Raw genomic sequence first — 22,421 nt, 5'->3', positions numbered from 1 at the left:
TTAAGGATTGAATTGTCCATCCTTGTTCTATTCTCTGTCACTATTTTTCCAACCATGCTGAACACCCTTTCGCAGGTACCCAGAAAGGTTTCGAGTACCACCAAAAAAACTGAATCTCTGAAGACAGTATAAAAATCTGTGTTAAAGGTGTACAAATACTGTTTGTATAATAAGCATGTTATTGTTTACAAATGAGGGTTAAGAGTTCAGTACTAAAAAAAAAAGAAAAGAATATGCTTAAGTACAGTTTTTTAATTGAGCTGCTGCATTTTTTGGTTGGGTTGTTTATTTATTTTGAGTAACTTCTATACATTTCTAAAAGGGGAGGAATGTAATAGAGTGATCTATGTTTGTCTGTTGCCATCTCCTGGTGAATGTTGGCTATAGCATACTGGAGTTACTTTTTGGTTGGCCAACAATTTACGTGGTGTTGCGCACCTGACGTCACTCAGGTCCGCATGGAGCTGGAGGGGGCGTGGCTTCCAGCTCAGCCTGAATTTCGGGAGATTTTCGGGAGAAAATTTGTCCCGGGAGGTTTTCGGGAGAGGCGATGAATTTCGGGAGTCTCCCGGAAAATCCGGGAGGGTTGGCAAGTATGCTATGCACTCACTAATAATGTTTCCAATACTTTTTTGGAGTCTAGTTTTACAAAATGTAAGCCGGGAGGGGGAAGTGGTAGAAAATCAATGGATGGAAGTAAACAAATTATTAGTCAGAATTTTTAAGCGTAAAAAAAGAAAAGTCGGGAACGGAAGTTGCTGCCATCCGGCGCATGCGCACATCGATGAGCAGTGACAAAGCGAAAAGAGCAAGATGGCGGACTGAGCGTTTCTAACTTTCTGGTGGAGTTTCACAATTACGATCTTAAAACATTATTGATTCGAATACTGCAGCAAATACTTCACGATAAATATTGCCTTAAGTCTACGAAAACAACATTTGAGTTTGGAAAGATGGAGTGTTATGTGAAGTGAAGATTGAAGACGTGATAGAAGATGGACGACTACTGCTATGCTAAGATGGCGACGTCGGCTAAAAGAGAACATGAAAGAGAATCAACTTCCAGCAAATCACCAACGGAGATAAAGACGAAAGATGAAGGTGAGTGAGTTGAAGTTTTGTCATTTGAAAGCTATTTGAATTTCAAGCCCTTAAAGTCTAAATGAGCCGACCTTGTTGAAGAATGTAAAGAAAGAGCCGCCATGATTGTTAGCTTGAAGAAGGCAGTGGAGTTCACATCAGAGGAGATGAAAGAATGCAAAAGTCAAATGAAGAAAGTGGAAGAGCAAAACAAGCGCTTGTGTAAAGAAAATAATGATGTGAAAGAAGAGATTTGGGGGAAGAGTAAGAGATGTGCAGTGTGTGAAGAGAAGAACATCCTGCTTGCTGGACCAAAGAAGAATAATAATATGATTACTGTCATACTTGCCAACCCTCCCGGATTTTCCGGGAGACTCCCGAAATTCAGCGCCTCTCCCGAAAACCCCCCGGGACAAATTTTCTCCCGAAAATCTCCCGAAATTCAGGCGGAAGCTGGAAGCCACGCCCCCTCCAGCTCCATGCGGACCTGAGTGACTGTCAAAGTGACGTGTCAACAGCCTGTATTCACGTCCGCTTTCCCACAATATAAACAGCGTGCCTGCCCAAACACGTTATAACTGTAGAATGATCGAGGGCGAGTTCTTGGTTTCTTATGTGGGTTTATTGTTAGGCAGTTTCATTAACGTCCTCCCAGCGCGATAACAACACACAGCAACAGCAGTCATGTTTTATTCTACCGTAAAGCAGTTTGTCTGCCGTAAACAGCAATGTTGTTGTAATATATTGAGTTGGAGGCAATAACCAGGCGAGGTGATAAAGTACGTCTCTTTACTGTAGACTTCAGAACAGACTCACACACTTGACGTCAGGTGCGCAACACTGCGTAAATCGTTGGCCAACCAAAAAGTAACCCCAGTACGCTATAGCCAACATTCACCAGGAGATGGCAACAGACAAACATAGATCACTCTATTACATTCCTCCCCTTTTAGAAATGTAGAAGTTACTCAAAATAAATAAACAACCCAACCAAAAAATGCAGCAGCTCAATTAAAAAACTGTACTTAAGCCACATTCTTTCTTTTTTTTTTTAGTGCTGAACTCTTAACCCTCATTTGTAAACAATAACATGCTTATTATACAAACAGTATTTGTACACCTTTAACACAGATTTTTATACTGTCTTCAGAGATTCAGTTTTTTTGGTGGTACTCGAAACCTTTCTGGGTACCTGCGAAAGGGTGTTCAGCATGGTTAGAAAAATAGTGACAGAGAATAGAACAAGGATGGACAATTCAACCCTTAACTCAACAATGAGTAGATGAGTGTTATGTGTGTGTATATGTGTAAATAAATGAACACTGAAATTCAAGTATTTCTTTTATTTATATATATATATATATATATATATATATATATATATATATATATATATATATATATATATATATATATATATATATATATATATATATATATATATATATAAATAAAATAAATACTTGAATTCACTGAAAGTCAAGTATTTCATATATATATATATATATATATATATATATATATATATATATATGAAATACTTGACTTTCAGTGAATTCTAGCTATATATATATATATATATATATATATATATATATATATATATATATATATATATATATATAAATAAAAGAAATACTTGAATTTCAGTGTTCATTTATTTACACATATACACACACATAACACTCATCTACTCATTGTTGAGTTAAGGGTTGAATTGTCCATCCTTGTTCTATATATATATATATATATATATATATATATATATATATATATATATAAAATACTTGACTTGGTGAATTCTAGCTGTAAATATACGGTACTCCTCCCCTCTTAGCCACGCCCCCGCCCCACCCCGACCACGCCCCCACCCCCCACCTCCCGAAATCGGAGGTCTCAAGGTTGGCAAGTATGATTACTGTCAACTTTTGATTGGGAAGTTCTCCACAAGTGTCACAGCTCATTAAATAAGTCAAAGAAAGTTATCAAATTAAACCGGTTGAATTTATTTGGGGGTCTGTTATTACAAAGCATTTTGGGGGATATTTCAATGTTAGGCACTTAAGATATTAAAAATAGGTATTGTTAAAAAAACACATTCTCTTGTATTGCAAAAAAAGTCAAAATATAATTGTATACTTCAACTTGGACTGGGCGATATATGAAATATACTGGATATATCGCGGGTTTGTCTCTGTGCAATATAGAAAATTATATCGTGATATTCGAGTATACATTCTCACGCAGTTGCTTTTAGCTGCTGGCATTACACTACAGCAGGGGTAGGGAACCTATGGCTCTAGAGCCAGGTGTGGCTCTTTTGATGACTGTATCTGGCTCTCAGATAAATCTTAGCTGACATTGCTTAACACGATAAGTAATGAATAATTCCGCTGGTAATCACAGTGTTAAAAATAACGTTCAGAATATAAAACATTCTCATGCATTTTAATCCATCAATCCGTTTTCTTCCACACCTGTTCATTAATGGTAAGAAGTATTTTATTTATTATTGGTTAACTTCAGAATAACAATGTCATTAAAAAGAATAAGAGACTTATTATACTCAAAAAATGTTGGTCTTACTTAAAAATGCACACATTGAGTTGTATTCAGTGTTAAAAAAAATACTATATGGCTCTCACGGAAATACATTTGAAAATATTTGGCTTTCATGGCTCTCTCAGCCAAAAAGGTTCCCGACCCCTGCACTACAGCATGGGTGGGCAATTCATTTTTACCGGGGGCCGCATGAGCAACCCGAGCACTGCTGGAGGGCCACAACGACAATATTTCAATTAAATTTTGCTCAATATTATTTTTGATATACCGTAAGATAAATAATAATAGTAATTTAATTTAACCTAACTTAACTTTATACAAAAGCAGATGGCTTTTGATGGTTTTATTTTTAACACTGTCTACTACACTTTCTGATGTATAATACAATGCAAAAATGTCAATTTCTGCACAGGGTTAATTTAAAGTTCATCCTGCATCCTCTTTAAAAGTCCAACATTTTTCCCCGTCAGATTTGGACAACCATCTGTTGTCACACCTGCCAGCTTGTCCCATTTCAGTCCCAACATGTCCAAACACGCATTTACCTATGTGAACAAGTCATTACCTGTGGTTGTCCCTTTAAATTGACTGCATGGCTGCCAGCTCCTCCGTGATTTGAAAGTCAGCCGTTATCCCACGTAAGAAGATGAGCAGCTGGGCGGTGTCACGTACATCGCAGCTCTCATCCAAAGCCAGCGAAAAACAGTCAAAGTCGGCTGTTCTGTTCTTCAGCTGAAGCTCCCAAGTTTCCGGGCATATCAACGCAACAGAATCCAATAAGCACTCCTGTATAAACTCTCCGTCAGAAAACGCCTTACTTTTTCTGGCGATTTTGTGTGAAGTGACGGAACTTGTCCTGACAGCTGCATCTCTGGGGGTGTGAAATTTGGCAAAAAGTCCTTGTTGAGTTTGCAGTTTTACCATCAACGCATCAGTCTCCCTTGCGCGCGCTTCGTCGGACAGATTCTGGTATTTTTCCTCGTGCTTCGTCATGTAGTGGCGATTCAAATGATATTCTTTAAACACAGCAACCTGTGTACCACAAATTAAGCACACGGCTTTACCTTTAATTTCTGTAAAGAAATACTTGGCAGTCCATGTCTTGTTGGAAACACACCATTCGTCATCAACTTTTCTCTTTTTAGCGTGAGCTGACATCTCGGGAGGAACTGTGCATCACTTGTCGCTGTGCACCTTCACTCACAGGTTACACCCGCACATACGTCCATAAATAACAATTTTCAAAATAAAAACAACACAGTTGTATTGCACGCACGACATAAATGTTTTTTTAAACTTTATTTTGTAATTTGTGATTGCCGCTGTTCACATTCACTCACACGGAAGTAATACAAATAACGCTTTTCAAAACAAAAGCAGCACCGTTGTATTGCACACTCGACATAGATACTTTTTAAAATTTATTTTGTAATTTATGATTGGCCTCACGCGAGCCGGACAGGGACGCACAAAGGGCCGGCGGGCCGCCGAATGCCCAGGTCTGCACTACAGGCTCTTCTCCCTCTTTCTTGTCTCTCCTTCTCACAGAGACATAAAACAAGCACACCTTCTTACGTACGCCACATACTGTCGCGTCGTACGCCCTCGCGGAGCAGACAGGTAGCAGCATGGGTAACGTTAGCTGTGATGCTAGCGGAGTGGTGCGAGTGGTAATACGAGAGAAAGAAGGTGCAAATCTGGTAACAAATACAGGTAAAAGCCAGTAAATTAGAATATTTTGAAAAACTTGATTTATTTCAGTAATTGCATTCAAAAGGTGAACAGAGTGGACCGACACCAGCAGATGACATGGCACCCCAAACCATCACTGATGGTGGAAACTTTACACTAGACTTCAGGCAACGTGGATCCTGTGCCTCTCCTGTCTTCCTCCAGACTCTGGGACCTCGATTTCCAAAGGAAATGCAAAATTTGCTTTCGTCAGAAAACATGACTTTGGACCACTCAGCAGCAGTCCAGCTGGTGTCGGTCCACTCTGTTTCCTGAGATCCAGGGTCAACGCAGCCGTCTACCAGCAAGTTTTAGAGCACTTCATGCTTCCTGCTGCTGACCTGCTCTATGGAGATGGAGATTTCAAGTTCCAACAGGACTTGGCGCCTGCACACAGCGCAAAATCTACCCGTGCCTGGTTTACGGACCATGGTATTTCTGTTCTAAATTGGCCCGCCAACTCCCCTGACCTTAGCCCCATAGAAAATCTGTGGGGTATTGTGAAAAGGAAGATGCAGAATGCCAGACCCAAAAACGCAGAAGAGTTGAAGGCCACTATCAGAGCAACCTGGGCTCTCATAACACCTGAGCAGTGCCAGAAACTCATCGACTCCATGCCACGCCGCATTAACGCAGTAATTGAGGCAAAAGGAGCTCCAACCAAGTATTGAGTATTGTACATGCTCATATTTTTCATTTTCATACTTTTCAGTTGGCCAACATTTCTAAAAATCCCTTTTTTGTATTAGCCTTACACAATATTCTAATTTTGTGACACACGGAATTTTGGATTTTCATTTGTTGCCACTTCAAATCATCAAAATTAAATGAAATAAACATTTGAATGCATCAGTCTGTGTGCAATGAATAAATATAATGTACAAGTTACACCTTTTGAATGCAATTACTGAAATAAATCAAGTTTTTCAAAATATTCTAATTTACTGGCTTTTACCTGTAGAGGAAGAATTAATTCCTAAGAAAAACAGCAGTTTTTTCATATTGCTATTATTTGTAATTGATGGTTGTCACTATTACTATTTTACTTGTTGTGTACACCTGTGAAGTAAAAACCATTTCAGGTGACTACCTCTTGAAGCTCGTGGAGAGAATGCCAAGAGTGTGCAAAGCAGCAATCAGAGCAAAGGGTGGCTATTTTGAAGAATCTAGAATATAAAACATGTTCTCCGTTATTTCACTTTTTTTTGTTAAGTACATAACTCCACATGTGTTCATTCATAGTTGTGATGTGACAATCTACAATGTAAATACCGTATTTTCCGCACTATAAGGCGCACCTAAAAACCACAAATGTTCTCAAAAGCTGACAGTGCGCCTTATAACCCGGTGCGCTTTATTACGATTCATTTTCATAAAGTTTCGATCTCGCAACTTCGGTAAACAGCCGCCATCTTTTTTCCCGGTAGAACAGGAAGCGCTTCTTCTTCTACGCAAGCAACCGCCAAGGAAAGCATCCGCCCCCATAGAACAGGAAGCGTTTCTTCTTCTACCCGCCCCCGGAAGAAGAAGAAAAAACGCGCGGATATCACCGTACGTTTCATTTCCTGTTTACATCTGTAAAGACCACAAAATGGCTCCTACTAAGCGATCCGGTTCATAAAAAGACGCAATCTCTCCATCCGCACACGGATTACTACCGTATTTCACAGCAACTGATATTCCTGTGGAACGGGAGCACGTACGGTGAATATTCGCACCACAGGGAATGAGAAGTCGTCCTTCACTGTGGTTCTAGCTTGCCATGCTAATGGCCAGAAACTTCCTCCCATGGTGATATTCAAAAGGAAGACCTTGCCAAAAGAGACCTTTCCAGCCGGCGTCATCATAAAAGCTAACTCGAAGGGATGGATGGATGAAGAAAAGATGAGCGAGTGGTTAAGGGAAGTTTACGCGAAGAGGCCGGGTGGCTTTTTTCACACAGCTCCGAAGGCGAACACACCTTCACTAAGACGGGCAGATAGCGCCGGTCGACATACGCCAACATCTGCCAGTGGATCGTAAATGCCTGGGCAGATAGTTTCGGTCACAACTGTGGTCCGAGCTTTCCGGAAGGCAGGATTCACAGAACTGCTGCACAACAACAGCGACACTGAATCCGATGACTTCGACGAGGCGGAGCCGGCCATTTTTGGATCCCACGCTTGCGCAACTTTTCAATTCGGACACCGAAGACGAAGAATTCGAAGGATTTACGAATGAAGAATAACTTCAGAAGGTGAGCGCTATGTTTATTTTGTGTGTTGTGACATTAACGTTCGAGCAACATTATGTTGCTATTTATTGCTCTACACCATTTTGAATTTTACTATGTTTGTGATTGCACATTTGCGTACATTTTGGGACAGAGTTGTTAGAACGCTGGTTTTCAATATATTATTAAAGTTTGACTGAACTATCTGACTGTTTTTTTGACATTCACTTTAGCGCAGCGTTTTTTTGACATTCACTTTAGCGCAGCGTAGGCGCGGCTTATAGTCCGGGGCGGCTTATTGGTGGACAAAATTATGAAATATGTAATTCATAGAAGGTGCGGCTAATAATCCGGTGCGCCTTATAGTGCGGAAAATACGGTAGTCATGAAAATAAAGAAAACGCATTGGAACGAGAAGGTGTGTCCAAACTTTTGGCCTGTACTGCATATCTGGTTGTTCTTTAGGTTTTATTTAAAGCAGAGTTTTGGTGGTACTGTACAATAAATACTTAATCGTGAGTTCAATATCAATTAAAATCATTGTGATTAGTTTCTACAAACCCTGTTTCCATATGAGTTGGGAAATTGTGTTAGATGTAAATATAAACGGAATACAATGATTTGCAAATCCTTTTCAACCCATATTCAATTGAATGCACTACAAAGACAACATATTTGATGTTCAAACTCATAAAATCTGTTTATTTTTTTGCAAATAATAATTAACTTAGAATTTCATGACTGCAACACGTGCCAAAGTAGTTGAGAAAGGGCATGTTCACCACTGTGTTACATGGCCTTTCCTTTTAACAACACTCAGTAAACATTTGGGAACTGAGGAGACACATTTTTTAAGCTTCTCAGGTGGAATTCTTTCCCATCCTTGCTTGATGTACAGCTTAAGTTGTTCAACAGTCCGGGGGTTTCCGTTGTGCTATTTCAGGCTTCATAATGCGCCACACATTTTCAATGGGAGACAGGTCTGGACTACAGGCAGGCCAGTCTAGTACCCGCACTCTTTTACTATGAAGCCACGTTGATGTAACACGTGGCTTGGCATTGTCTTGCTGAAATAAGCAGGGGCGTCCATGGTAACGTTGCTTGGATGGCAACATATGTTGCTCCAAAAGCTGTATGTACCTTTCAGCATTAATGGCGCCTTCACAGATGTGTAAGTTACCCATGTCTTGGGCACTAATACACCCCCATACCATCACAGATGCTGACTTTTCAACTTTGCGCCTATAACAATCCGGATGGTTCTTTTCCTCTTTGGTCCGGAGGACACGACGTTCACAGTTTCCAAAAACAATTTGAAATGTGGACTCGTCAGACCACAGAACCCTTTTCCACTTTGTATCAGTCCATCTTAGATGAGCTCAGGCCCAGCGAAGCAGACGGCGTTTCTGGGTGTTGTTGATAAACGGTTTTCGCCTTGCATAGGAGAGTTTTAACTTGCACTTACAGATGTAGCGACCAACTGTCGTTACTGAAAGTGGGTTTCTGAAGTGTTCCTGAGCCCATGTGGTGATATCCTTTACACACTGATGTTACTTGTTGATGCAGTACAGCCTGAGGGATCGAAGGTCACGGGCTTAGCTGCTTACGTGCAGTGATTTCTCCAGATTCTCTGAACCCTTTGATGATATTACGGACCGTAGATGGTGAAATCCCTAAATTCCTTGCAATAGCTGTTTTTTCTTAAACTGTTCAACAATTTGCTCACGCATTTGTTGACAAAGTGGTGACCCTCGCCCCATCCTTGTTTGTGAATGACTGAGCATTTCATGGAATCTACTATTATACCCAATCATGGCACCCACCTGTTCCCAATTTGCCTGTTCACCTGTGGGATGTTCCAAATAAGGGTTTGATGAGCATTCCTCAACTTTATCAGTATTTATTGCCACCTTTCCCAACTTCTTTGTCGCGTGTTGCTGGCATCAAATTCTAAAGTTAATGATTATTTGCAACAACAAAAAAAGTTTATCAGTTTGAACATCAAATATGTTGTCTTTGTAGCATATTCAACTGAATATGGGTTGAAAATGATTTTCAAATCATTGTATTCCGTTTATATTTACATCTAACACAATTTCCCAACTCATATGGAAACGGGGTTTCTATAATCGTACAGCCCGATGCTGAAAATTGCTTTTATTCCGACACGTGACTTCTTTCCGGAATTAAAAACCAATGGTGGTCAACGAAGCCAAAATGGCTGTTTTACAGCAAGCAGCGTGCGATCTGAGTACAAAAGAGGCTTAAATCTTCCTGCAAAAAGCAGATATGGAGTGGAATAGATCACTTTACTTTATCAAAAAAAAGATTTGTCGAGTGATATCAAGGATTATACGTCGGTCGTGTTCTCAGACATATCGAACTATTGTGCTCCAGACATCATTCTACACAACAAAACAGGTGAAAACTTAGAAAAGCATGGAGGTCTACAACTTGTTTGTGTGTAGCTGGGTCAAGGACATTGATATCAAGACTCTCCCGGATAAATATGCATCGTTTTTGCTCAGGTAAGTTTGTATTTCATGATTTAACATTATGTCTACTGATGTTTGTGCCAGTTACGAGTCACGTGTTTATCCCATCTCTATCAAAATATAACTATAGATGTCAACATTTGTGCTGAATGTTTTATTTATGATTGCTGCCTTTGGTTAGGGATGTCCCGATCCAGGTTTTTGCACTTCCGGTCCGATACCGATATTGTTTTTGCACTTCCGATCCAATACCGATACTGACCGATACCGATACTGACCGATAATGGCCTATCCGAGCATGTACCGTATTTTCCGCACTATAAGGCGCACCTAAAAACCACAAATTTTCTCAAAAGCTGACAGTGCGCCTTATAACCCGGTGCGCTTTATATATGGATAAATATTAAGATTAATTTTCATAAAGTTTCGGTCTCGCAACTTCGGTAAACAGCCGCCATCTTTTTCCCCCGTAGAAGAAGCGCGCGGTGCATGCTGGGATATGTGACGTTTCATTTCCATTTGTGTGTTTATGTAAAGACCCCAAAATGGCTCCTATTAAGTGTGTTGTCTGTCTAATTATAAATAATGCAGACGAGGCGTGTTAACTGAGTTCTCAACGTTTACTCACAGCGTGCTCATAACCACATTCTAACTGCCAGCATACAACAACGCTTCTCAGGGCTACCGCGCATGCTCGTCACTATCGTTGCATGCTGGGTAGTGTAGTTGTTATATTTGCTAGCTCATAACATCACATTAAGAGACACGCTTACGCGCTTAATTCAATACTCGCCGTCATTCCGGGTGGATTGACAAAAGACCTCCAGCCGCTAGATATTGGTGTCAACAGGGCATTCGAAGCTAGACTGCTAACTGCGTGGGAACAGTGGATGACAGAAGGCGAACACACGTGACGTTCACCGAGACAGGGAGACAGCGCCAGACGACATTTTGGATCCCACATTCGCCCAACTTTTCAATTCGGACAACGAAGGAGAATAATTCGAGGGATTTATGAATGAAGAATAACTTCAGAAAGTGAGCGTTATGTTTATTTTGTGTGTTGTGACATTAACGTTCGAGCAACATTATGTTGCTATTGCTCTGCACTATTTTGAATTTTACTATGTTTGTGATTGCACATTTGCGTACATTTTGGGAGTGAACAGAGTTGTTAGAACGCTGGTTTTTAATATATTATTAAAGTTTGACTGACCTATCTGACTGTTTTTTTTGACATTCCTTTAGCGCAGTTAGATGCGGCTTACAACACCGGGCGGCTTATAGGTGGACAAAGTTTTGAAATATGCCGTTCATTGAAGGCGCGGCTTTTAATCCAGGGCGCCTTATGGTGCGGAAAATACGGTATTAAAGTTTAAAGTTATTTAGCCTACTTAGTTGTCAGAATCATGTTGAAAAGGGTTTTAGTACTCTTGATAACAACTAGCCAGCTGAATTAGGGGAGTTTGAATAATACACAATGGTTGGTAACAAGAAACTGACCTGTTTATTCAAGGATAAACACAAAATAGACAAAATTATACATAACAGAAATGGCATCATTGAAACAAGGGCTGGGCGATATGGCCTTTTTTTAATATTGCGATATTTTAAGGCCATATTGCAATACACGATATATATCTCGATATTTTGCCTTAGCCTTGAATGAACACTTGATGCATATAATCACAGCAGTATGATGATTCTATGTGTTTTGATTGATTGATTGAGACTTTTATTAGTAGGTTGCACAGTGAAGTACATATTCCGTACAATTGACCACTAAATGGTAACACCCGAATAAGTTTTTCAACTTGTTTAAGTCGGGGTCCACTTAAATTGATTCATGATACAGATATATATACTATCAGATATATACTATCATCATAATACAGTCATCACACAAGATAATCACATTGAATTATTTACATTATGTATAATCCAGGGTGTGGAGGGGGGCGCCGGATGTAAGTGTCAAAAAGACAGCCAAAAGAGTTTGATATGAGAATAAATCTAAAGTTAAAATATAGGGTAGAAATGCACCCATTTGCAGGAAATGTAGTCTTGATTTTCAAAATTTTCTTTCAAGGCTTGCATGTCTACATTAAAACATTCTTCTTCATACTGCATTAATATATGCTACTTTTAAACTTTCATGCAGAGAGGGAAATCACAACAACAAAAAAATCACTATTTTTTTCATACGGTGTTGATGTGGAAATGTTTGCCTCGGCGATGGTGTGGACGTGTGGCACCGAATGGAGATAAGTGTCTCGACAGACCTTACAATATTTGAACAATGATGACGAAAACTGTTTTCTCTGTCGTGCCCGTGTGTCGAAAATTGTTATGCGCTTATTTTTATTTTTGATTTTGTGCGTGGCATAGATTTGCCGTGCGCAGAGGACGCTTGAGCAGGAGCGCACCTTAGCGGCTGCGCTAGCATCACAGCTAACGTTAGCCATGCTGCTACCTCGCTCTCTGCTGGGAGAGGGCGTATACGTATGTGACGTATGACGTGACAGTATGTGACGTATGTCGTGACAGTATGTGACGTGTGTAAGAAGGTGCGCTCGCTGTCTGTGAGAGGGAGACACAGGAAAGAGTGAGAAGAGCCTGTCGTGTAATGCCAGCAGCTAAAAGCAACTGCGTGAGAATCCACAGACCTGTGTGGATGTGTTGAAGGTGTGCTGGAAAATGCGGAACGGAAATTAGGGAGCAGCAGAAAAGTGGAATGTATTATTTAAATCGGTGCGTTGGAAAACACAGAACAGAGTTTTTTTTTAAACTGGATCTGGATCCAAATATCGGATCGGGACATCCCTACCTTTGGTACTCTTTTAGGTTTTGCTCACATTTGCTTTCTTTTGCAAAGACATGCACCTGGGGATAGGTTGATTGGCAACACTAAATTGGCCCTAGTGTGTGAATGTTGTCTGTCTATCTGTGTTGGCCCTGTGATGAGGTGGCGACTTATCCAGGGTGTACCCCGCCTTCCACCCAAATGCAGCTGAGATAGGCTCCAGCACCCCCCGCGACCCCAAAAGGGAGAAGCGGTAGAAAATGGATGGATGGATGGATGTTTAGACTTGCCGAGTTGGTGCTTTTTCAAAACACTCGCTGCAAACATGTCTTTAAGAAATACAAATAATATCAATATATTACTTAAATGGGAAATAGTAAATGTTGCAAGTGTATAAAACAAATCTTTAATGAAGGGATCACTGCAAACGTGTGCATTTTCCACTCTGCTCCCTTGGACTGGAGAGTGTGTTGCTTTTCTAGTCGTTTCGTAAAATCTTGCACTCTTCCCCCCTTTTTAATTACCTCACAAGGAAGCAAACCTGCCAACTACTCCGGTTTTCCCGTAATTAGTACGGTTTTCATCAACCTATTCCGGGTTACGGTTGCAGTGATAAAAAATACGGTTTTTCATTAATTAAAAAAAATTTTTTTTTTTTAAGTTTTATTCACGAAATCGCGTAACAACAATGACAATCGACACTGCTTCCCGTAACTTCCTATCGAGCCATTCCGAATGCCATGCGCGAGGCTATTTATAGCACCGCTGCCAAGCCCGAGGCACCAGTTGCCATTGTTTCCAAACGAGCGAATGATCATGAAATCAGCCGGAGAAAAATCGCAAACGAGTCTTAAACCGAAAAGAAAACTGCAGTCATTCCGTGAAGAATATTCAAAAGCCTATCCGGGAATAATTATCCGTTCCAAAAAGGGTGAAAACTACGCGAATTGCACCTTGTGCAGACAAGATTTTTCGATCGGACACGGAGGAATTAGCGATGTAAAAGACCACGTTGGGACAAAAAAACACGAGTCTAATGCCGTTGCTAGCGATACAAGTGGAAAACTTTCAACGTTTTTCGTCACCCAAACAGATTCTTTGGATACATTTGGATTTTAGCCACAAAAAGGTAATGACACCTATTGGAATTGTTTAGTACTGTTATACTGTTAAAAGTGTTTATACTATTTATGCTTTCAAGTCCAAGTTGAAGAAATCTTGTTAAATGTTGACAGCATAACTACCAAAATACAGAAGTATGTCCTTAATATTTTTGCAGTGCTATTTCTGTTGAAAAGTTAAAATGATTACATTAGAGATGTGATGTGCCACTTTTCAAGTGTCTGATGGCTTAAATTAATTTTCATAAATTTTTCATATTTTGAATTCTTTTGAAAGGCTTACAAAAAAATTACATTTGAATTGTAATTCCATGCAATTGACAGGACTATTAATTTTAATGAAGTTAGCTTACCATGTTTACAGTATGATAATTGTGATAGAAATGTGAATTTTAGGCACAGAATATTTTTTACAATTGAACAAGGCAGTAGATTATACAAGCTTGGACAGAAAGTTAATGACACCAATTTTTTTTTTAATGGAATTGTTTAGTACTGTTTTACCATTTGTTTACTGTAAAAAGTGTTTATACTGTTCATACTTTCAATTAACAAATTGAAGTCTTGTGAAAGGTTGACAGGATAACTGGCATTAACTGTCAAAATAATTTCAAACTATTGAAGTTAGCTTACAGAATAAACATGTCAATCAACCCATATGATTTTTGCTGTAATATTTTTGTTTTGAAAAGTCACTGTGACTGATAGAAAAGTGATGGTTTTAGCAACATTTTAACCTGTCTGAATGCTAATAATCATTTTGCGTCGGGGGGGCGAAGCTGAACCCCCCACCAGGACTTTGTCCTGGACCTACCGGGGCCTGCAACCCCTGGACCCTGGCTACTAGGTTTTTCTGATTTCAAAAGTTGGCAGGTATGAGGAAGTCTTCTTTTGCAATTTGAACGATTCATTCAGACGAAAACACAAGCATAGGGCCTTTTTTCTTCGAGAAAGGCTAAATGGCACCGGGTACCAGAGGTGGGTAGAGTAGCCAGAAATTGTACTCAAGTAAGAGTACTGTTACTTTAGAGATGTATTACTCAAGTAAAAGTAAGGAGTAGTCACCCAAATATTTACTTGAGTAAAAGTAAAAAGTATGTTGTGAAAAAACTACTCAAGTACTGAGTAACTGATGAGTAACCTGTTCGTTTAATGATGACGGCAACAAATAATGCACAAAAACATAAAAATAGCAATGAGCAAATTCAGAGCCAGGAATATCTCTTAAGCAACTAAAACAATAATATAAATTAAATAATAATACATTAACATAAAAAAAATTAAAGGGAAACATTATCACCAGACCTATGTAAGCGTCAATATATACCTTGATGTTGCAGAAAAAAGACCATATATTTTTTTAACCGATTTCCGAACTCTAAATGGGTGAATTTTGGCGAATTAAACGCCTTTCTGTTATTCGCTCTCGGAGCGATGACGTCACAACGTAACGTCGCACCGGGAAGCAATCCGCCATTTTCTCAAACACCGAGTCAAATCAGCTCTGTTATTTTCCGTTTTTTCGACTGTTTTCCGTACCTTGGAGACATCATGCCTCGTCGGTGTGTTGTCGGAGGGTGTAACAACACCAACAGGGACGGATTCAAGTTGCACCAGTGGCCCAAAGATGCGAAAGTGGCAAGAAATTAGACGAATGTTGTTCAAAATACGAGGGTGTGGGGAAAGCCGACGAAAATGGTCAGTCGTTTGTTCCGCACACTTTACCGACGAAAGCTATGCTACGACAGAGATGGCAAGAATGTGTGGATATCCTGCGACACTCAAAGCAGATGCATTTCCAACGATAAAGTCAAAGAAATCTGCCGCCAGACCCCCATTGAATCTGCCGGAGTGTGTAAGCAATTCAGGGACAAAGGACCTCGGTAGCACGGCAAGCAATGGCGGCAGTTTGTTCCCGCAGTCGAGCGAGCTAAACCCCTTGGATGTCTTGGCTCACACCGTCCCTTATGCCACTGAAGATGATTAAGAGAAGAATATCGACCCTAGCTTCCCTGGCCTGCTGACATCAACTCCAAAACTGGACAGATCAGCTTTCAGGAAAAGAAAGCGGATGAGGGTATGTCTACAGAATATATTAATTGATGAAAACTTAATTTACGTATCGCGGTTTTATGTAAATTATTATACATAAACTGTGTTTACCAATAATTTAGCTTAAAAACATTACAACACTTAAAAACAAACACATACCAATAGTTGGTTTGAAGGCGATCGCCGAATTCGTCCTCGCTTTCTCCCGTGTCGCTGGCTGTCGTGTCGTTTTCGTCGGTTTCGCTTGCATACGGTTCAAACCGATATGGCTCAATAGCTTCAGTTTCTTCTTCAATTTCGTTTTCGCTACCTGCCTCCACACTACAACCATCCGTTTCAATACATGCGTAATCTGTTGAATCGCTTAAGCCGCTGAAATCCGAGTCTGAATCCGAGCTAATGTCGCTATAGCTTGCTGTTCTTTCCGCCATGTTTGTTTGTGTTGGCATCACTATGTGACGTCACAGGAAAATGGACGGGTGTATATAACGATGGTTAAAGTCAGGCACTTTGAAGCTTTTTTTAGGGATATTGCGTGATGGGTAAAATTTTGCAAAAAACTTTGAAAAATATAATAAGCCACTGGGAACTGATTTTTAATGGTTTTAACCATTCTGAAGTTGTGATAATGTTCCCCTTTAAGGCAAATTGAGCCACAATAACTTAACAGCACCATAGGCTCAGTAGGCAGAGATTACAAAAGAAAATAACAAGTTAGCCTTTAAGCAAACCATAAACTGATAGGTGTGGGCTGCACCTGAGAACACACTGTGCACTTCTGATTGGTGTTTGTATGGCGTGTGGGTGTGTGCGACTGTGCGTGTGAGTGTGTGTATCTTAGTCTGTCTATGAGGCTGAAGTGCGTTAATAAATGTCCCCACATGATGTACATTTGACAGTGATTCATAGCAGGGAAGCTAACATCAGCCTACGGTGACAGCCAAAATATCTACTAACGTTACTTACCGCCATGTGCTTCCTCAAATTTGACGTTGAGTTCATGTAAGCTTAAGGTTGTTGTTGTTTGCCGCTGAAACTTTATGTGCAGTTAATCATGTGACCGCCTGGCTCTGTTTGATTGGTGAAACGGAGTAAAATGTCACCAGTGACTGTATTTGTTTGGTGAAACGCAGCATGCGATAGATCCTACTTTGAAGGTCTGTCTGACAAACCAAAACAAACAACGCGTGCATTAACAGATCGATAAAAATCAGTAGCGAGTAGCGAGCTGAATGTAGATAAAAGTAGCGGAGTAAAAGTAGCGTTTCTTCTCTATAAATATACTCAAGTAAAAGTATGTTGCATTAAAACTACTCTTAGAAGTTATCCCAAAAGTTACTCAAGTGGATGTAATGGAGTAAATGTAGCGCGTTACTACCCACCTCTGCCGAGTACCCACTGAGAATGTTGTCAGCTTGACAACCACACATGACGTTAGTAAAATCCAAGCAATTGGCAAGTATTTCACGACACAATATGTATCACGATACTTAAGTCACGATACAATAGTCTATTGCGATTTTGTGACAAGGAGATATATTTTAATATTATACAAAGTTCACTGAAAAATGTAAAATACAGCTTAAAACACAAGTTGTATATACTGTATGTACATTAGATGACAGTAATAATTATTTGGACAAACTGTCACAAAACAAAGTAATTCAAATGATCATTTTCCAAATGTATTGCCCTTCTTTGATGTCGACTTCTTAAAAATGAATAATTATATTGTGAAGAATTACAAGTTTTGCGATTTATCTCCTAATTCATTTTTTACTCACTTCTAGTTTGTAGTATCCTCTAGCAAGGCATTAAATAATGGCCGTGAAACACTACATCCAGTGTTAAGTGTATTTGTGTTGTTTGTGTCTCGCAGAGATCCAGCAGCTGATTGGTCATCCAGAAGAAGTTTCCCCTCAGTTAGGGGGGAGCTCCACTTTGAAGCAGGAGACTCCACAACCACCCTGCATTAAAAAGGAAGAGGAGGAACTCTGCATCACTCAGGAGGGAGAGTGTCTTCTAGGGCGAGAGGAAGCTGATTACACCAAGTTGCCACTGATTATTCTCTCTGTGAAGACTGAAGATGATGAAGAGAAACCACAACTAGACAACCTCTTAGCTCCACTATCAGATAGTAAGGTTGAAAACGATGTTGACTTCTCTGTGAAGACTGAAGATGATGAAGAGAAACCACAACCAGACAACCTCTTAGCTCAACTACCAGATAGGAAGGTTGAAGAACCTTTGAGCAGCGATAAAGACTGTGAAGGTGATATGAGGACTCACACTGACAACAGACACTCTGAACCTTCTAAAAAGAAGAGAGGTAAAAACAATTTCAGCTGCTCAGTTTGTGCTAGTAGCTTTACTTAAAAGAGCCATTTGACCAAATACAGAAGAAATTGTTAAAGGGGAACATTATCACAATTTCAGAATTGTTAAAACCATTAAAAATCAGTTCCCAGTGGCTTATTATATTATTCGAAGTTTTTTTCAAAATTTTACCCATCACGCAATATCCCTAAAAAAAGCTTCAAAGTGCCTGATTTTAACCATCGTTATAAACACCCGTCCATTTTCCTGTGACGTCACATAGTGATACCAATACAAACAAACATGGCGGAAAGAACAGCAAGCTATAGCGACATTAGCTCGGATTCAGACTCGGATTTCAGCAGCTTAAGCGATTCAACAGATTACGCATGTATTGAAACGGATGGTTGTAGTGTGGAGGCAGGTAGCGAAAATGAAATTGAAGAAGAAACTGAAGCTATTGAGCCATATCGGTTTGAACCGTATGCAAGCGAAACCGACGAAAACGACACGACAGCCAGCGACACGGGAGAAAGCGAGGACGAATTCGGCGATCGCCTTCTAACCAACGATTGGTATGTGTTTGTTTGGCATTAAAGGAAACTAACAACTATGAACTAGGTTTACAGCATATGAAATACATTTGGCAACAACATGCACTTTGAGAGTGCAGACAGCCCAATTTTCATCAATTAATATATTCTGTAGACATACCCTCATGTCAGCAGGCCAGGGAAGCTAGGGTCGATATTCTTCTCTTGATCATCTTCGGGACAGTGTGAGCCAAGACATCCAGGGGGTTTAGCTCGCTCGTCTGCGGGAACAAACTGCCGCCATTGCTTGCCATGCTACCGAGGTCCTTTGTCCCTGAATTGCTCACACACTCCGGCAGATTCAATGGGGGTCTGGCGGCAGATTTCTTTGACTTTATCGTTGGAAATGCATCTGCTTTGAGTGTCGCAGGATATCCACACATTCTTGCCATCTCTGTCGCAGCATAGCTTTCGTCGGTAAAGTGTGCGGAACAAACGTCCAATTTCTTGCCACTTTCGCATCTTTGGGCCACTGGTGCAACTTGAATCCGTCCCTGTTCGTGTTGTTACACCCTCCGACAACACACCGACGAGGCATGATGTCTCCAAGGTACGGAAAACAGTCGAAAAAACGGAAAATAACAGAGCTGATTTGACTCAGTGTTTGAGAAAATGGCAGATTGCTTCCAGGTGCGACGTCACGTTGGGACGTCATCGCTCTGAGAGCGAATATTAGAAAGGCGTTTAATTCGCCAAAATTCACCCATTTAGAGTTCAGAAATCGGTTAAAAAAATATATGGTCTTTTTTTTGCAACATCAAGGTATATATTGACGCTTACATAGGTCTGGTGATAATGTTCCCCTTTAAACAAATCAAGGAGAAACACCACATGGATTGTGTCTGAGCTAAAGCGTGTTTGTCGTTGTTTGTGTCCTGCAGACGTCCAGCAGCTGTTTGGTGATCCAGAGGAACTTACCCCTCAGTTAGGGGGGAGCTCCACTTTGAAGCAGGAGACTCCACAACCACCCTGCATTAAAAAGGAAGAGGAGGAACTCTGCATCACTCAGGAGGGAGAGTGTCTTCTAGGACGAGAGGAAGCTGATTACACCAAGTTTCCACTGAGTATTCTCTCTGTGAAGACTGAAGATGATGAAGAGAAACCACAAGTAGACAACCTCTTAACTCCACTATCAGACAGTGAGGCTGAAGACGCGGTTGAAGAACCTTTGAGCAGTGAAACAGACTGTGAAGGTGATGCTTCTAAAAAGCAGAGAGGTAAAAAAGGTTTCACCTGCTCAGTTTGTGCTAAAAGCTTTTCTCGAAAAAGTAATTTGACTCAACACATGAGAACACACTCAGGTGAAGAGCCTTTTAACTGTTCAGTTTGTGACAAAAGTTTTCCTGTAAAGTACTATTTGACTGAACACATGAGAACCCACACAGAAAAAAAAACATTTAATTGCTCCCATTGTAGTAAAATCTTTTTTTCCAAACGAGGTGTGACTCTACACATAATGACACACACTGGACTAAAACCTTTTAACTGTTCAGTTTGTGGTAAAAGCTTTACTCGAAACACATATTTGACTCAACACATGAGAACACACACAGGAGAAAAACCATTTAATTGTTCAGTTTGTGGCAAAAGCTTTTCTCTAAGGAGCAACTTGATTGAACACAAGAGAAGACACACAGGAGAGAATCAATATAATTGTTCGGTTTGTGGGAAAAGCTTTTATCGGAAAAACTACTTGACTCAGCACATGCGAACACACACGGGAGAAAAACCATTCAACTGTTCAGATTGCGGCAAGAGCTTTTCTATACACTGTAATTTTACTAGACACATGAAAACACACACGGGAGAAAAAACCTTCAGTTGTTCAATCTGCGGTAAAAGATTCAATCGTAATTCAGAAGCAGTAAAACACCTAAGGACACACAAGACACAATAACCAATCAGCTTTGTAGATTGTGCTATGTTGCTCATGTGACCCAAGCCCAGCCTCCTCAACAGAACTTTCACGACTATCTGATGTCTTCGTACGGATTGGGATTATCTGGAGCATCATGTTATCTCCTCACGACCCAATGTCTTCTCTGTGGCCTAGTGGTTAGAGTGTCCACCCTGAGATCGGTAGGTTGTGAGTTCAAACCCCGGCCGAGTCATACCAAAGACTATAAAAAGGGGAGCCATTACCTCCCTGCTTGGCACTCAGCATCAAGGGTTGGAATTGGGGGTTAAATCACCAAAAATGATTCCCGGCCTCACCACACGTGTGACAATCAGTGGCACTTTAAATTTAACTTAATCATGGCAGACTTGGAGCGTTGCCATGTAGCACTTTTGCCAAAGTTTTAAATGAAAACATAAAACAATGACTGACAATGTCCACTCTTACTGGGTTGCCGACTAATAGGATGGTTGTATCTTTCAGCACTTGAGCTCTCCTACACCTTGTAAATTCAGAATGATCCTCACTCCTTAGATTGAATGTGCTTTTGTGTTTTGACCAAGTTATTAGCTTTGTGCCACAACCTTTTACGATACAGATGAGAGGCATGGTTTATGACCTTTACCTTTGACTTTTACAAACGTGAAAATTGGGATTACATCTAGCTGGTGTCCAGAGGAGCAGTGTGAACAATGTGCTGTGTCACTGTGCCAGAGAAGTAGTTCCTCTGTGTTAGTGCTTATAATAACAATGTCGCTATAGCTTGGTTCATGCGGATGTAAATGGAGCTTTGTTGTCTGGTTTTGTTTTTTAAACAGGCACCTCTACAGTTACTTTAAAGTGAAGTTAAAGTACCAATGATTGTCTCACACACACTAGATGTGGTGAAATTTGTCCTCTGCATTTTACCCATCACCTTGTTCACCCCCTGGGAGGTGAGGGGAGCAGTGGGCGTCCGACCAGAATAATTTTTGGTGATTTAACCCCCAATTCCAACCCTTGATGCTGAGTGCCAAGCAGGGAGGTAATGGGGCACATTTTTATAGTCTTTGGTATGACTCGGCCGGGGTTTGAACCCACAACCTAGCGATCTCAGGGCGGACACTCTAACCACTACGCCACTTTCATTGTTTGCTGCCTCGTACTAGCAGTTTTTCACTATTTAGAACACACGGAAAACGGGACAGATTTTTACGTACGGATTGTGGACGATGGGCAAAAACCTCAAAAGTGGACGGGTTCCTTTTTATGAAATATCTTTGTAATTCTGAAATAACTTTTGGAACCAATTTCACAGGCGAGAACAGCAACACGATGCAACTTTTTGCTTGTTTGCCCAGGATATGCTGGAGTCCTCAAGCTCAAACGGACATTTTTAAACCACGTTTTATAAGAAACAAATATAAGAAATTGATTTTTTTTTAAAAAGCCACAATATAATTTCTTTAGCCAAAAAAAATGAAAATATTGTTCTGGCTTCTGATAAGACCTATTTTTGTTATCTTAGTGTTAAGTATGTTTACTTTCTTCTATTGTATGGAATTAGTTTGGTTTATGTG

At 40.3% G+C, this 22,421-nt stretch overlaps 1 protein-coding gene across 1 annotated transcript; it reads left to right on the top strand.

Annotated features, from left to right (window-relative positions):
- The first annotated feature begins 798 nt into the window (after positions 1-798).
- On the top strand, positions 799-21,041 carry LOC133619288 (uncharacterized). The gene is made up of 3 exons (XM_061980248.1): positions 799-1,101; positions 17,936-18,385; positions 19,847-21,041. The coding sequence occupies exons 1-3, from the start codon at positions 996-998 to the stop codon at positions 20,860-20,862; spliced, it is 1,572 nt and encodes a 523-aa protein (XP_061836232.1). The 5' UTR covers positions 799-995; the 3' UTR covers positions 20,863-21,041.
- Positions 21,042-22,421: the final 1,380 nt, after the last annotated feature.

The sequence above is a fragment of the Nerophis lumbriciformis genome, linkage group LG20, assembly GCF_033978685.3.
Source record: "Nerophis lumbriciformis linkage group LG20, RoL_Nlum_v2.1, whole genome shotgun sequence".
NCBI classification, from domain to species: domain Eukaryota; kingdom Metazoa; phylum Chordata; class Actinopteri; order Syngnathiformes; family Syngnathidae; genus Nerophis; species Nerophis lumbriciformis.
The sequence above is the reverse complement of the archived record's forward strand: the minus strand, read 5'-3'. Positions and strand labels throughout refer to the sequence as shown.

Excerpts from the sequence above, each read along its gene's own strand:
- LOC133619288 (XM_061980248.1), top strand. The coding sequence starts at position 996 with ATGGACGACTACTGCTATGCTAAGATGGCGACGTCGGCTAAAAGAGAA. Across the intron at positions 1,102-17,935 it reads GATAAAGACGAAAGATGAAG|AGATCCAGCAGCTGATTGGT; the intron begins GTGAGTGAGTTG and ends TGTGTCTCGCAG. Across the intron at positions 18,386-19,846 it reads ACCTTCTAAAAAGAAGAGAG|ACGTCCAGCAGCTGTTTGGT; the intron begins GTAAAAACAATT and ends TGTGTCCTGCAG.